Genomic DNA, 15,865 nt, shown 5'->3' with positions numbered 1-15,865 from the left:
TATTGGATCAAAGAAGTAGTTCTACTTAGAACACACACAAAATCAACTACACTAAAGAACTTAAACCATACATGGCAGTCAATGTACTCATGTCCACATGTGATCACTGATGTTCCACAACTGAATGTTATCTTTTGGCACATTTAAAGGCAGGAAAGATAAGATATTTATTCCCGCACAAAGAGTTAAAGAAATTTGCACACTAAGCACCAACTGAACATAAGCTTTATTTTAGCTGAAATATAAGTGAAAATTTGATGAATGCACCCAATTAAGACATGTATAAAGTAACATTAGTGCCTGATATACGAGGAAGTGGTTGAGAGAAATTTATTCGCTAGCAATATATACTGTAAAGAGATTATGAAGAGAAATCTTATGAAAAGTCATATGTACAGCAAAATAAACTAATTTTAAACCGATATTGTAAGAAACGTTACAGAATATTTATATCTATCCTGTAATGTAAAAAAATATACCTCATTATTTACATGTTATTTATAAACAGAAAACCCAGGAAGCAGAAAACAAGGATAATACTCCAGATGAAAAAAGGAAATGGAATCGTAAATAAAATCATGCCAAATCACACTGCCTAATTTATGAGCAACTTGCAAAGTAAATTTCTGAGAGAATCTTCAAAAAGTTTCACCGGTAACAAATGTACCCACATTAGAGAAACAATACTATTAGCTTATGGAATAAACAAAAAAACAAAAACTGCCACTTCAATTCGCAAATTTAACTCTTACCCAGGATACATTTAATTTTCATGATCGCATATTGTGCAAATAGTTTAGACAACAAAGAGTAAGCAATGGAGAATAATGTGTACTCATACTGCTCTGCTAGTACTGCACAATTGTCTGAGAGTGGTCTGCAGGCATGATCTGTGAACTACCTCACACTGGATAAAACTTTGTATGTTAATATGTAGATACTCTACATAACGGACATAGGAACTAAGTAATAAGTAGTTTTATGTGTCCAATTTTGGAGAATACAAAAGTGGATGCGATACAAAAGACATCTTGATAAAAGATAAGCGCACGCAAATCAAAAAACAATTTTATGTGAGAAGTTGACAATGAGCCATAGTTATGCTATAGATTCCATATATGTTTAACTTAACACATCTTTTGTTGTAGAGTTAGCTATGTTTCATACAATTTTCTCGCTTGCGTTTATATAGCGGAAACCTCGCCATTGAGTAATATCTAGATTCTCTTCTACAAGGCTGTTGGATTTAGTTGGATCATATTTGTAATTCAGGATTAAGCTGTGTTGCAAGTAGTGCGAATCAAGTGTGGCGAATCTTCAGTATTTTATTTGACTTATTTGGTGTGCAAGAATGGTTTTCAAATTAGTAAGCAGACTAAATATGAGCAGAGTCAGACCAACTTAATCCCTACAGAAAACTGTATTACAATAGAGGAACCATTAAAGCAAGTGTGTTAGCAGAGCCACACAAGCCAAGTTCGTGTTCATCAAAAAAACTTTGTGGTTGTAGCATGTCAGAAAATAGCTCAGGTACTTTGTACACAGATAACACTTCCAATTTTTAGATGAGATTTTACTTGCTGTTACACAGCTGTGATTTTTTAAGAACTGATTAAATTAATAACCACAAATTATTATACAAACACTGTATTGTACATTTAATTTCCTTCACTTATACAGATTTTATATATCTTACTGGTGAGGATTACAACTTTTAATCGTATGTGCCAATTACATATGTTTTTGCTCATATTTTGGGGGTTTTAACTTTTTTCTCAATTTTGCATTTTCCTCAATTATGTGATTGTTAAGTCTGGAACCAATGAAAAAGATAAAATAGGGTTTTCAGTGTTTTACTACTGTTTTTATTATTATTACTTCATTATTATTTAGTTATAAGTAGCTACTCTAAAAACTGTGAATATGTCTTGAAGCAGTGTAACTGATGATGCACAATTACCCAGACTTTATTCATCTAGTGTTCAAGAATGAGAGCATTTAACAATTGTTAATAAACTTTGCACATAATTTGAAATATTTAAAAAACTTTTTCTCACTGACAGCCTTCACAAAATGATAACAGGGAAAATGTTTATCGCTTATTATATTTTCGATGTTCATGCTGTAAAATGTCAGCATCAGGCATAACATTTCGATTTATTATTTCTTTACTATTAACCCTATTTGCAAATGTTTCTGCAGATGGTATCCGTATATACTACTAAATGTACCTGCAAAATTACTTCATTATACAATACGTAGTTCAGGATATACCACATCACAAACATTGAGACGTGTTAAAGACTAGCTTTTTCTTAAAACAGAGTGCAAATTGCTCAGACTATACTCATCTACTGTTTGATAATGAGAGCACTTACTAACTTCCAACCGAATGTTAAATGTAATTTCAAACCTTTTCTAAATATTTTCTTGATAACATACTTAATGCTGTATTTTTAACACATTATCTCCTCTGTAAAGTAATGAGATGTCTGAACTTATTTTACTCATGTAAGTGCAATTTTTTAAGGAATTATTTATTTTCTGTTTGTATCTAAACTCTTGTTAGTGCAGTAGTTTTGTCAGCTATTTGAGCTCCACATATCCAAATACTTTGTACTGTCAATAAACTCACCTATAGACTTAAATTTTTAACTCTTAGCAATATCAATCAAATCTTACTGTACCAGATTGTAGTTGCTGGGGATGTCGTTCTTGAGTGTGGTCACAAATTCGCACAATGTTCAGATAAGTATCTGATACCGACTGGTAATAAAGTGTTGTCTATCAAAGGTTGCTATAAGTGTTTTCATGACTTTTTACTTTAGTAAATCATCAGCCACTGCCACTTGCATAATATAAATGTTGGCTATAAAATGATCATGGACAAAAGTATAGTGATGAAAAGAAAATGCTGCTTATCAAAATGTGAAGAGCTAGAGAAAATGGAAACTTACATGTAGAAACAGAGTGATGTTTTTATCAATACCTATATTAAAAAGATGCAAACATATTTCAAAAGTGAATCTTCCTGAAGAAAACACCCCTTCAAAATATAATGGAGACAATGCACATTTATGATGCATACAAATATATCAGCAACCAATTGTTTGGAGACACTGTACGTAGTAGCTGACAAGACGTGTCCGACACGTTCAAAAGAAAAGAACAGGAACTATTTCGATCCAGCAGCCATAGTGTGTTTAGTCACAGATGAATCACAGACATTGGCTGTAAGTGGGCATTGATATATATACCTAAAAACAAAGATGATGTAACTTACCAAACAAAAGCGCTGGCATGTTGATAGACACACAAACAAACACAAACATGGACACAAAATTCATGCTTTCGCAACCAATGGTTGCTTCATCAGGAAAGAGGGAAAGAGAGGGAAAGATGAAAGGATGTGGATTTTAAGTGAGACGGTAAGGACTCATTCCAATCCCAATCCCAATCCCATTCCCAAGACTTATCTTAGGGGGAAAAAAGGACAGGTATACACTTGCACACACACACATATCCATCTGTACATACACAACAGATCTCCAGTTACTTTCTAGTTCACCTTTATCTCTCCCCATATATTTTTATTTTCATTTTCATTTCAGCCTCATGTTACACTTTCCACCTTCTAATACCATGTCACCCTCACAACACCCCCACAACGACCCCATTAAGTTTTATTTACATTCCCTCCGCAAACATGCCTTCACCCTAGCCAGATTACGCTCGCATATTTTATTTTCGCAGGCTTGTCTGACATTTGGCATTACCCCCAAAGGCCTCACACTTAAAGTTCCCATCTCTGGCTGCAACGCTTCTTTCCATCAGTCCCTATACCAGTTCCAAACTGAACAATCCATTGCCCTCACCCACCTAATCCTTCACCTACACATCAACTCAGCCAATGAACACACCCGTCAACTCCTATCCTTAATACAAGTCCTCAATCTTTCCTCTCCCACATCCACACCAGCTGTTCAGAGCATCCTCCTACAGGCCAACCGCAAATTAGAACAGCATGCCACCATTCACCTCAAAAAACTATCCAATCTCCTGGTTTCCCACCTCCGGAAAGGCAACTCACTCACCCTTCACAACCTTTCCAGCAAACCCCAACCTCCTCTTATTGCACACAAACCCAGTCTCTCCCATCTACTCAATCTCCCACTTCCCGCTCCACTCCCTCCAAAACCTCAAAATTCCAATCAACACAATCTGGAACCACAACACCCTAATTCAGTAGTTAACCTTTTCTCCAAACCTCTCTCCCAATCCGAAACCTCTGTCCTATCCAAAGGCCTCACCTTCAGCCCCACTCCCAGATTCAACCAAACAGCCCTCGTCAAAGATTTACTGTCCTACACTCGTACTCTCTGCTGGAAATATCACTTTGCCATAAAGAAAAATGATCCTAGTCCTACTCCTAATGCTCCAACTCCCCAAGACACTATCCAAATTGAACCCTGCCTGGAACAGTTCCGTCCTCCGTCACAGCGGGACCCACCTCCTCTTCCTCAAAATCACCCTCTCCAAACCTTCCAGGAATTTCTGACTTCCAGCCTTGCCTCTCAATCCTTCTTAAGAAACCTTAATCCTACTCCCAATATCACCACTACTGAAGCCCAGGCTATCCGTAATCTGAAGGCTGACCGATCCATCGCCATTCTTCCGGCGGACAAGGATTCCACAACCGTGGTACTTGATTGCGGGAGTATGTGGCTGAGGGACTGCGTCAGCTTTCAGACAACACCACATACAAAGTTTGCCAAGGTAATCCCATTCCTGATGTCCAGGCGGAGCTTCAAGGAATCCTCAGAACCTTAGGCCCCCTACAAAACCTTTCACCTGACTCCATCAACCTCCTAACCTCACCGACACCCCGCACCCCTACCTTCTTCCTAAAATTCACAAACCCAATCATCCCGGCCACCCCATTGTAGCTGGTCACCAAGCCCCCACAGAACGTATCTCTGCCTACGTAGATCAACACCTTCAACCCATTACATGCAGTCTCCCATCCTTCAACAAAGACACCAACCACTTTCTCGGACGCCTGGAATCCTTACCCAATCTGTTACCCCTGGAAACCATCCTTGTAACCATTGATGCCACTTCCTTATACACAAATATCCTGCACGTCCAGGGCCTCACTGCGATGGAGCACTTCCTTTCACGACGATCACCTGCCACCCTACCTAAAACCTCTTTCCTCATTACCTTAGCCAGCTTCATCCTGACCCACAACTTCTTCACTTTTGAAGGCCAGACATACCAACAATTAAAGGGAACACCCAAGGGTACCAGGATGGCCCCCTCGTACGCCAACCTATTCATGGGTCACTTAGAGGAAGCCTTCTTGGTTACCCAGGCCTGCCAACCCAAAGTTTGGTACAGATTTACTGATGACATTTTCATGATCTGGACTCACAGTGAAGACGAACTCCAGAATTTCCTCTCCAACTTCAACTCCTTTGGTTCCATCCGATTCACCTGGTCCTACTCCAAATCCCATGCCACTTTCCTTAACGTTGACCTCCACCTGTCCAATGGCCAGCTTCACACGTCCGTCCACATCAAACCCACCAACAAGCAACAGTACCTCCATTATGACAGCTGCCACCCATTCCACATCAAACGGTCCCTTCCCTACAGCCTAGGTCTTCGTGGCAAACGAATCTGCTCCAGTCCAGAATCCCAGAACCATTACACCAACAACCTGACAACAGCTTTCGCATCCCGCAACTACCCTCCCGACCTGGTACAGAAGCAAATACCCAGACACTCCCACAGAAGAACCACAAAAGTGCCCCACTTGTGACAAGATACTTTCCGGGACTGGATCAGACTCTGAATGTGGCTCTCCAGCAGGGATACGACTTCCTCAAATCCAGCGCTGAAATGAGATCCATCCTTCATGAAATCCTCCCCACTCCACCAAGAGTGTCTTTCCACCGTCCACCTAACCTTCGTAACCTCTTAGTTCATCCCTATGAAATCCCCAAACCTTCTTCCCTACCCTCTGGCTCCTACCCTTGTAACCGCCCCCGTTGTAAAACCTGTCCTATGCACCCTCCCACCACCACCTACTCCAGTCCTGTAACCCGGAAGGTGTACACGATCAAAGGCAGAACCACGTGTGAAAGCACCCACGTGATTTACCAACTGACCTGCCTGCACTGTGACGCATTCTATGTGGGAATGACCAGCAACAAACTGTCCATTCGCATGAATGGATATATATATATATATATATATATATATATATATATATATATATATATATATATATATATATATATATATATATATATGTGTGTGTGTGTGTGTGTGTGTGTGTGTGTGTGTGTGTGTGTGTGTGTGTGTGTGTGTGTGTGTCTATATATATATATATATATTAAGGCGAGATGACAATGATTTCTGCAGTGCAGATGCGCACCAGTCTTGAACTCTTACTGGAATCAATAAAATGCCATAAGTAGCATGGATAATGGGCAGAGGGCAGTAGATTAGAAGTGTATAAATAAGCTGAGAATTTGGGTCTGATGGGAGGGCTAGGTTAGTCCAGGCAGTTGTAATCACAACTGTGTCTGGATGGCTTAGGGTTCAGAGCATCTGCCTAATAGGCTCAAATCCCAGTTCCACTCAAATTTTCAACTTGTCCCATTGTTTTCAATCAATGCCCAATTGTAACCAATGTTTGTAAATGCTTTGTGTCTACCCAAGTTATAGTGGGTTTACAAAGTGTTGTGGCAAGCTGTCAAATAAGGTGTTTGCCCCATGACAATGCACCAGCTCATTCTGCACAGAACACAAGTCACACATGCTGCTTCTTTCAACAGTTAAATTTTCCCTCATATCCTGTATTCTCCTCACAATGTCAAATGTGTGTTCTTTCAGTGAATTGTTCCAGTGCAAGGTGATTCTTTAATACATATTTTGGTTTAGGATAGAATGTGTCTGAATGATGTCAGGACAATAGATATTCTGTTTCAGATGAATCCCGAGGATTCTTTTCAGTGCCTTTTCCTTTATGTGGCACAAACAAAATAGTATTTGTAAAATACACAAAGCAGCAGAAGTACTCTGTGAAGCGCCATCAGAATCAGAAAAGCATTTTCTCTACTGTTAACTTTATTGAAATCTTAGCAAAATAATGAAAAATTCTATTTTTGTTTTTTAAGTTTTATAACTTTACACAAACATTTATGATTGAGACAAGTTATTGATTTCTGTTTTGTATACCTTTGGTATCTTGTTGCTCATACATAATATCTAGAACCACCACGAACCATATGCATCACTTCCAGCATATCAGAAGGTACCATGAATATTTTTGGCTGAAAAATATAATATATAAGCTTACAAGAATGATGCAGTAAAATACAGATAGCTCATTAATTAATAAATCATAATAATGATTAAACACACACACACACACACACACACACACACACACACACACACACACACACACAGCATGTGTCAAATAATGCTAAATCAGCATATGATACTAATTCTAAAACAATGCCTGACTAAAAAGTAGTTTTGTAGAAATTTAGACCGCAAGTGGACAAAATACAACTACTATTTTTATAAATGGGCTATTGGATGTGTTTGCACAACCTTGTTAGCAAAATATGGAGTGTATCTGCTTCTATAATTTCTACCTTTAATCTGGGTTAATAGGTTTCCCTTGTAACCATCAGCAGTATCAAGATAGTTAATAACATATTTTTCTAAATCTGTTATTTCATTACAAAAATTATGATTCTTTTAAATAACTGTTTACCATTAGTGCTCAAAATTACAACGATCACTCATTAAATAAGAGTGACAACTTGGTGATGACTCTGACATGGTGACAGTTGTCTTCTTAGCTTCATGACAACAATGTTTCAGCAGTTCAGTTGTTCAGCATCTGCTTTTCTGGAAGACTGATGTTCTCTTTCAGTGAACTGTTATCATAACGTTTCAGTGTGATGGATGATGAAAAAAGCAGGAAAATGGATACCAGTATCTATAATTCAACAACGAGTGAACAACTTCTTCTTCTGCTTTTCGTCTCTCTCTCTCTCTCTCTCTCTCTCTCTCTCTCTCTCTCTCAACAAGTGTTGGAGATAACATTGCACATTTAATTTACAATGAAGACATAGCAGTTTTCCAATAACACTATCTAAAATGACATTTTGAAACAGAATATAATGGATATTTGCAAGGTCACAAAATGATGGTTCAATTGAAAAAACAACAAAATCTTTTAATCTGAACAAAATAACCATGAAGCAGTTAGGTTAGTTTTTTTGCGGCATATAAACTGGGAGGGGAGGAGTAGAAGAAGAGGAAGAAGAAGGGGTACTTTGGCAAACAGGGAGTTCTTCAAGAAATGTACACTTAATGCGACTGAAATCATCTGTCAAGACAACAATGTGCTCAACTGAAGACAAAGAACTGAATCTGAACAACAAATTGGTTAACTGTAAGCAATCTGACTGATAGTCTACCCGGGGTAAAAATATGGGCATAACTAACACTGTGAAACTGCTTCTTTTTGTCTATGTCTATATCTACATCCATACTCCGCAAACCACCTGACAGTGTGTGGTGGAGGGTACCTTGAGTACCTCTATCGGTTCTCCCTTCTATTCCAGTCTCGTATTGTTCGTGGAAAGAAGGATAGTCGGTATGCCCCTGTGTGGGCTCTAATCTATCTGATTTTATCTTCATGGTCTCTTTGTGAGATATACTTAGGAGGGAGCAATATACTGCTTGACTCCTCGATGAAGATACATTCTCGAAACGTCAACAAAAGCCCATACCGAGCTACTGAGCGTCTCTTTTGCAGAGTCTTCCACTGGAGTTTATCTATCATCTCCGTAATGCTTTTGCGATTATTAAATGATCCTGTAACAAAGTGCCCTACTCTCTGTTGGATCTTCTCTATCTCTTCTATCAACCCTATCTGGTATGGATCCCACACCGGTGAGCAGTATTCAAACAGTGGACGAACAAGTGTACTGTAACCTACTTCCTTTGTTTTTGGACTGCATTTCCTTAGGATTCTTCCAATGAATCTCCATCTGGCATCTGCTTTACCGACGATTAATTTTGTATGGTCATTCCATTTTAAATCACTCCTAATGTCTACTCCCAGATAATTTATGGAATTAACTGCTTCCAGTTGCTGACCTGCTATACTGTAGCTAAATGATAAAGGATCTTTCTTTCTATGTATTCACAGTACATTATACTTGTCTACATTGAGATTCAATTGCAATTTCCTGCACCATGCGTCAATTTGTTGCAGATCCTCCTGCATTTCAGTACAATTTTCCATTGTTACAACCTCTCGATATATTACAGCATCATCCACAAAAAGCCTCAGTGAACTTCCGATGTTATCCACTAGGTCATTTATATATATTGTGAATAGCAATGGTCCTACAACACGCACACCTGAAATCACTCTTACTTTGGAAGACTTCTCTGCATTGAGAATGACATGCCGCATTCCGTTATCTAGGAACTCTTCAATCCAATCACCCAATTGGTCTGATAGTCCACATGCTCTTACTTTTTTCATTAAACGACTGTGGGGAACTGTATCAAATGCCTTGCGGAAGTCAAGAAACACGGCATCTACCTGGGAACCTGTGTCTATGGCCCTCTGAGTCTCGTGGACGAATGGCGCGAGCTGGGCTTCACACGATCGTCTTTTTCGAAATCCATGATGATTCCTACAGAGTAGATTTCTAGTCTCCAGAAAAGTCATTATACTTGAACATAATATGTGTTCCAAACTTCTACAACTGATCGACATTAGAGATATAGGTCTATAGTTCTGCACATCTGTTTGATGTCCCTTCTTGAAAACAGGGATGACATGTGCCCTTTTCCAATCTGTTGGAACGCTATGCTCTTCTAGAGACCTACGGTACATCGCTTCCTGTACTCTGTGTAAAATCAAACTGGTATCCCATCAGGTCCTGCGGTCTTTCCTCTTTTGAGCAATTTTTAATTGTTTTTCTATCCTTCTGTCATCTATTTCTATATCTACCATTTTGTCATCTGTGCAACAATCTAGAGAAGGAACTACAGAGCAGTCTTCCTCTGTGAAACTGCTTTGGAAAAAGACATTTAGTATTCTGGACTTCAGTCTGTCACCCTCTCTTTCAGTACCATTTTGGTCACAGAGTGTCTGGACATTTTGTTTTGATCCACCTACCGCTTTGACATAAGACCAAAATTTCTTAGGATTTTCTGCCAAGTCAGTACATAGAACTTTACCTTCGAATTCGTTGAACGCCTCTCGCATAACCTTCATCACACTACATTTCACTTCGTGTAATTTTTGTTTGCCTACAAGGCTTTGGCTATGTTTATGTTTGCTGTGAAGTTCCCTTTGCTTCCGTAGCAGTTTTCTAACTCAGTTATTGTACCACGGTGGCTCTTTTCCATCTCTTATGATCTTGCTTGGCACAAACTCATCTAATGCATATTGTACGATGGTTTTGAACTTTGTCCACTGATCCTCAACACTATCTGTACTTGAGATAAAAATTTTGTGTTGTGCCATCAAGTACTCTGAAATCTGCTTTTTGTCACTTTTGCTAAACAGAATAATCTTCCTACCTTTTTTAATATTTCTATTTACAGCTGAAATCACCGATGCTATAACTGCTTTATGATCGCTGATTCTCTGTTCTGCGTTAACTGTTTCAAATAGTTCAGGTCTGTTTTCACCAGAAGGTCTAATACGTTATTGCCACGAGTCAGTTCTCTGTTGAACTGCTCAAGGTAGTTTTCAGATAATGCACTTAACTAAAATTGACTGGATTCTTTGTCCCTGCCACCCGTTTGAGTCTCCCTGTCTATAACTGGTAAATTAAAATCTCGATCCAAAACTATAACATGGTCGGGAAATCTACTTGAAATATTTTCCAAATTTTCCTTCAGGTGTTCTGCCACAACAGCTGCTGAGCCAGGGGGCCTATAGAGACATCCAATTGCTGAGTTTAGAATTTCCTTGTTGTTTACATCTGGTTTCAGCCAACTTTCCATCCGTAGTACTATGTGGGCATTGTGACTGTTTATTAATGAGACCAGTTCTGGGACCTTTCTATAGACGCTCCTGCAGTTTACTATTACCGCATTAATATTGTCATTCCCTGTTGTATTTTGCCTACTGCTACCTTGTCGCGTCTCTGGAGGCGTCTTCTCGGGCCTATGGAGGGAATTCTCTAATCTAGAAGACCCACATGTGCACTCCACATGTACTCCGCTACCCTTATAGCCACTTCCTGCGTGTAGTGCACGCCTGACCTATTCAGAGGGACCCTACATTTCTCCATCCGATAGCGGAGGTCGAGAAATTTGCACCCCAGATCTCTGCAGAATCGTCTGAGCCTCTAGTTTAAGCCTTCCACTCAGCTCCAAACCAGAGGACTGCAATCTGTTCTGGGAACGACAGTACAAATAGTTAGCTCAGATTCCACACCCCAAGTGAGGCTATCCGCCTTCACCAACTCCGCCAACCGCCTATATGAACTGAGGATGACTTCTGAACCCAGATAGCAGTAGCCATTGGTGCCGACATGAGCAACAATTGGCAGTCGGGTACACCCAGTGCTCCCTATCGCCGCCGGCAGGGCCTCTTCCACATCTCGGATGAGACCCCCCGGCAAGCAGACAGAGTGAACACTGACCTTCTTCCCCGACCTTTCCGCTATTTCCCTAAGGGGCTCCGTCACCTGCCTAACATTGGAGCTCCCAATCACTAATTGACCCTCCACCTCGTGCGACATCATGAACGCCGTTGAACCCACCACTCCCCTTGGAGAGAGGGTGGCCCAACCACGTCCGGTACCCGCGAAGATGTCTCGACAGCACAGACCATGGGTGAAGCATGTAACACCTGGGGTGTACCATGTGACACGCCCGACTCCCCACTACCACTACACTCTGAGGCAGCAGCCTGAAGATGGCTGACCACAGCCATCAGCATGTTCAGCTGTTCACGAGCAGTGGCCAACTCCTCCTGCATCCGTACACAGCAGTCACACATCCTATCCATCATAAGAAATCAACAATTTACTGTAGAGGGTTAAGTAATCAACTTTTAACTAGACTGCTAATTCACTAAAGGCAGCTGATAGCTGACTAAACTGTGGTTACTAGACACTTCTTGTTGGAAACAATGAAAATAAGCACAAACTGTCTCTGGACTGTATTCAAAACAAACATGAAATCTATGGAACACTATTACTAGTACTTGAAAATTAAAGCTTCTTAAAAGCAAAAACACACTGAAAAAGAAGTGACAAGTAAGAAAAACGCAGTTAATACTTAAATTTACATAGCTTGCTGCACAGGAGATGTAAAGCAGATGGCAGTTACGATGACACTGTCCAAGGCATTAATGATGACTTTGATACAACCCACCACCCACTTAGGAGTCAGTAAAAAAACCATAACAGAGGAAGAATTTTTTTATTATATAAAAGAGTGCATCAAGATTTTCTACAGTGAAAATTTTGGAGCAGTTGGACTTCAAATGGGAATGTCAACTGAATAGGCTATATTTACGTTAACAAGCGATATACTAGAATCAATAAATCAGGAATAAGTTGTGACTCTTCCACCGCAATCTCAGAAGATGCAGATGATATCAGTATAGGACTAATGAAATTTCTGGAAACATTAACAGGGGGCTGAAAGCAAATAGATTATAATTGAATTTTGACACGACTCAGTGCTTACAGTTCAGTACTTCTCCTAGATTGCTACAAGCTATAAAAATAGGATTCCCAAACAATAAAATATGAGTAGTAAATAATTTAGGTGTAAAGGAGACCACTCACTGAATAACAGAGGTGTTGAGTCATTAACAAGCACATATTAGAGAGAAAGAAAACTTGATAGCTTTCCAAATACATCCATAAGTCCTTTAACAGGCTAGAGCATATGCATGTGTGTGCCCACACACACACACACACACATGCTGGGATTGTATATTGGCGGGTGGGGTAGGGGCTGTGTCACGTGGGGTATGCAGAGGGACAGAGATGTGGGAAGCAGGAATTGGGAATGAGTAGCTAGTGGCTTTGAGGGAAGCTGCAGTTTTTGTGGCTAGGAATAAAAGAGGGAGATGTGGCAAGTCTAGGCATGTGGTATACTGGGACCAGAGCCAGTGATGTATGGTACACATTGAGGGTGACGTGGAAGTATGGATTGGGAGGGGGTGATGAGACAGAGGATGGGCAGGGGAAACTGTTGGGTAAGTGTATCCCCTTTCTCACACTCTTTGAGCACTTGCTCTTCCATCTAATATCTCTATCTCTGTATCACTCAGCCACATCATGTGCCCACCCATATGGCTGATTTCATTACTTTTCTAATAGGTGGATCTTTGCAAACAGTGTTCAGCTAATGAATGTACCTCCCCCTCCTCCTCCATCTTCCATTTTCACAGGTGAAGTATCTTTCATTCAAAGGCATCCAGCATTGCAATATCTTTTGATGCTAATGACCAAGTTTCCACAGCAAATGTAAGCAATAATCTTATGTGACTTGCCAAATGAAAGTGCTGGCAGGTCGACAGACACACAAAAGAACACAAACATACACACAAAATTCAAGCTTTCGCAACAAACTGTTGCATCAGGAAAGAAGGAAGGAGAGGGAAAGACGAAAGGATGTGGGTTTTAAGGGAGAGGGTAAGGAGTCATTCCAATCCCGGGAGCGGAAAGACTTACCTTAGGGGGAAAAAAGGACGGGTATACACTCGCACACACACACATATCCATCCACACATATACTTGGAGATCTAAGACATAGCCAGAACAGCGTCATGTGAATCTCTATTCTTGGCACCACAGTCAACAGCTGGCAAGTTCAAATCTACCTTTATTACAATAGTGTAACCAGACTTGTCTGCTTGTGTCTGTATATGTGTGGATCGATATGTGTGTGTGTGTGAGTGTATACCCGTCCTTTTTTCCCCCTAAGGTAAGTCTTTCCGCTCCCGGGATTGGAATGACTCCTTACCCTCTCCCTTAAAACCCACATCCTTTCGTCTTTCCCTCTCCTTCCTTCTTTCCTGATGAGGCAACAGTTTGTTGCGAAAGCTTGAATTTTGTGTGTACGTTTGTGTTTGTTTGTGTGTCTGTCGACCTGCCAGCACTTTCATTTGGTAAGTCACATCATCTTTGTTTTTAGATATATTTTTCCTACGTGGAATGTTTCCCTCTATTATAACAATAATCTTATGTGTTTTATTAATGTTTGATTTGGTGATTTAAATTAAGAGCCTTCACAAAAATAATTACATGGTCATTTTTTCTCATTGTTGCTTGTAATATATTTGTACATGCCATTCAGCTTACTAAATGATACACACTTGCAGTTGGATTTTATTCAGTATGCTCACACAGTTCACGCAATGGTTTATATGAAAGTAATACTATTTTATCACTGGGGTGGTTTTTGTGACACACTTATTTTCTGATTGTTTATGTCCTTCAAGATTGTGCACTACACTGTTAACAGGTTCCGTGCTTTTACCATTAGAAGAATTTAATTTGTGAATGGATCCTGAAACTACCATTGTAATATATTTATTTTCCAAGAACTGTGATATTCTAGGTCGAATTTTCTTTTGTTGGAACTTCCCACATTTATATTTTAAGGTTATATTCTCTTTAGTTAAAACTGATACAATTTCAATATTATCATCTATATTTTGAAGCTAAATCTTTGTTGGCATATGTAAATAATTTATAGATCAGATTTACACTTACGGAAATATAATAAAACATTGTTTTGCATTTTAATCACATAATACCTTTAGTATGTCTTTTCTTTCAGTAACACGTCCTGAATTCATCACTTTTTCCATTATGCAGGTATGCTCATGAAACAACATTGACACTGTATGGGGTATCTCATAACCATGTTTATAGCTTTTTTTCTCACTTACTTTCAAAATTATGTTACACGAGATACATATTTCATTATTATAAACTTTCAGTTTTTCACAAATTGAACACTTTTTTTCTTATCATGAGTTACATCTTACATTTAGTGCTATTTTAAATATCATTCCTTTTAATTTCTGCACTCTGATGCTATAGCACCCTTGCGGTCACAGTTTCACTCCTCTATGTAACTGATTCAGAAGTTCACCTGGTTAGTTACTTGGAGATCTAAGACATAGCCAGAACAGCATCATGTGAATCTTTATTCTTGGCACCACAGTCTACAGCTGGCAAGTTCAAATCTGCCTTTATTACAATAGTGCAACCAGAAAATTTACCCATAATATTCTCCATTCACCTCTAAAGCTCCTATGGCAAGTGGTGTACACAGAAGAAAGAAAGATTAAGGTTTAATATCACCACAGCAGTTGGTAGCTTAAACACTTGGGCCAGAATAACGTCTAAACTTTAACTCAGCAATTCCTTATTGCACCATGAGTGTAGTGTGTACCATTACCTGCTGTCACTTATGGAAAACAACAAGACTCATCAACAATTTCTGTGGGTATAATGTGGTTTAGGGAAATTAAATATCAGCAAACTATCTTATGATGACTGGCACATACGTGGACATATTAGAATGGCTGATTCCCAAAGATCCCTATTCTACAGCTCATAAAGTGTTGCAAATGTATGCAGAACTTACTCAAATAGTGCAATCTCAAACTTCTGAAAACTCAGCGCTGAATGAATGCCAAAATTATTAATCGATGAGCACAAAAAAAAATCTGATTCAGGTGGCTTGGGATTTCTTAGCTCAAGCTGGATTGGCTGATTCACTCAATTTACCACTCAACAATTTACTTCCATAGTAAAGTGGTCAGTGT

General features: G+C 39.4%; 1 protein-coding gene across 1 annotated transcript in view; it reads right to left on the bottom strand.

The window, feature by feature from the left end:
- Window positions 1-7,229: 7,229 nt before the first annotated feature.
- LOC126455679 (piRNA biogenesis protein EXD1-like) overlaps window positions 7,230-15,865 on the bottom strand; it is a 202,750-nt gene continuing 194,114 nt past the window's right edge. The window contains exon 8 of the mRNA XM_050091446.1: window positions 7,230-7,343. Within this exon, the coding sequence (XP_049947403.1) occupies window positions 7,266-7,343 (78 nt within the window). The 3' untranslated portion in view covers window positions 7,230-7,265. The remainder of the gene's footprint in view (window positions 7,344-15,865) is intronic.

This window comes from Schistocerca serialis, chromosome 2 (assembly GCF_023864345.2).
Source record: "Schistocerca serialis cubense isolate TAMUIC-IGC-003099 chromosome 2, iqSchSeri2.2, whole genome shotgun sequence".
NCBI classification, from domain to species: Eukaryota; Metazoa; Arthropoda; class Insecta; order Orthoptera; family Acrididae; genus Schistocerca; species Schistocerca serialis.
The sequence above is the reverse complement of the archived record's forward strand: the minus strand, read 5'-3'. Positions and strand labels throughout refer to the sequence as shown.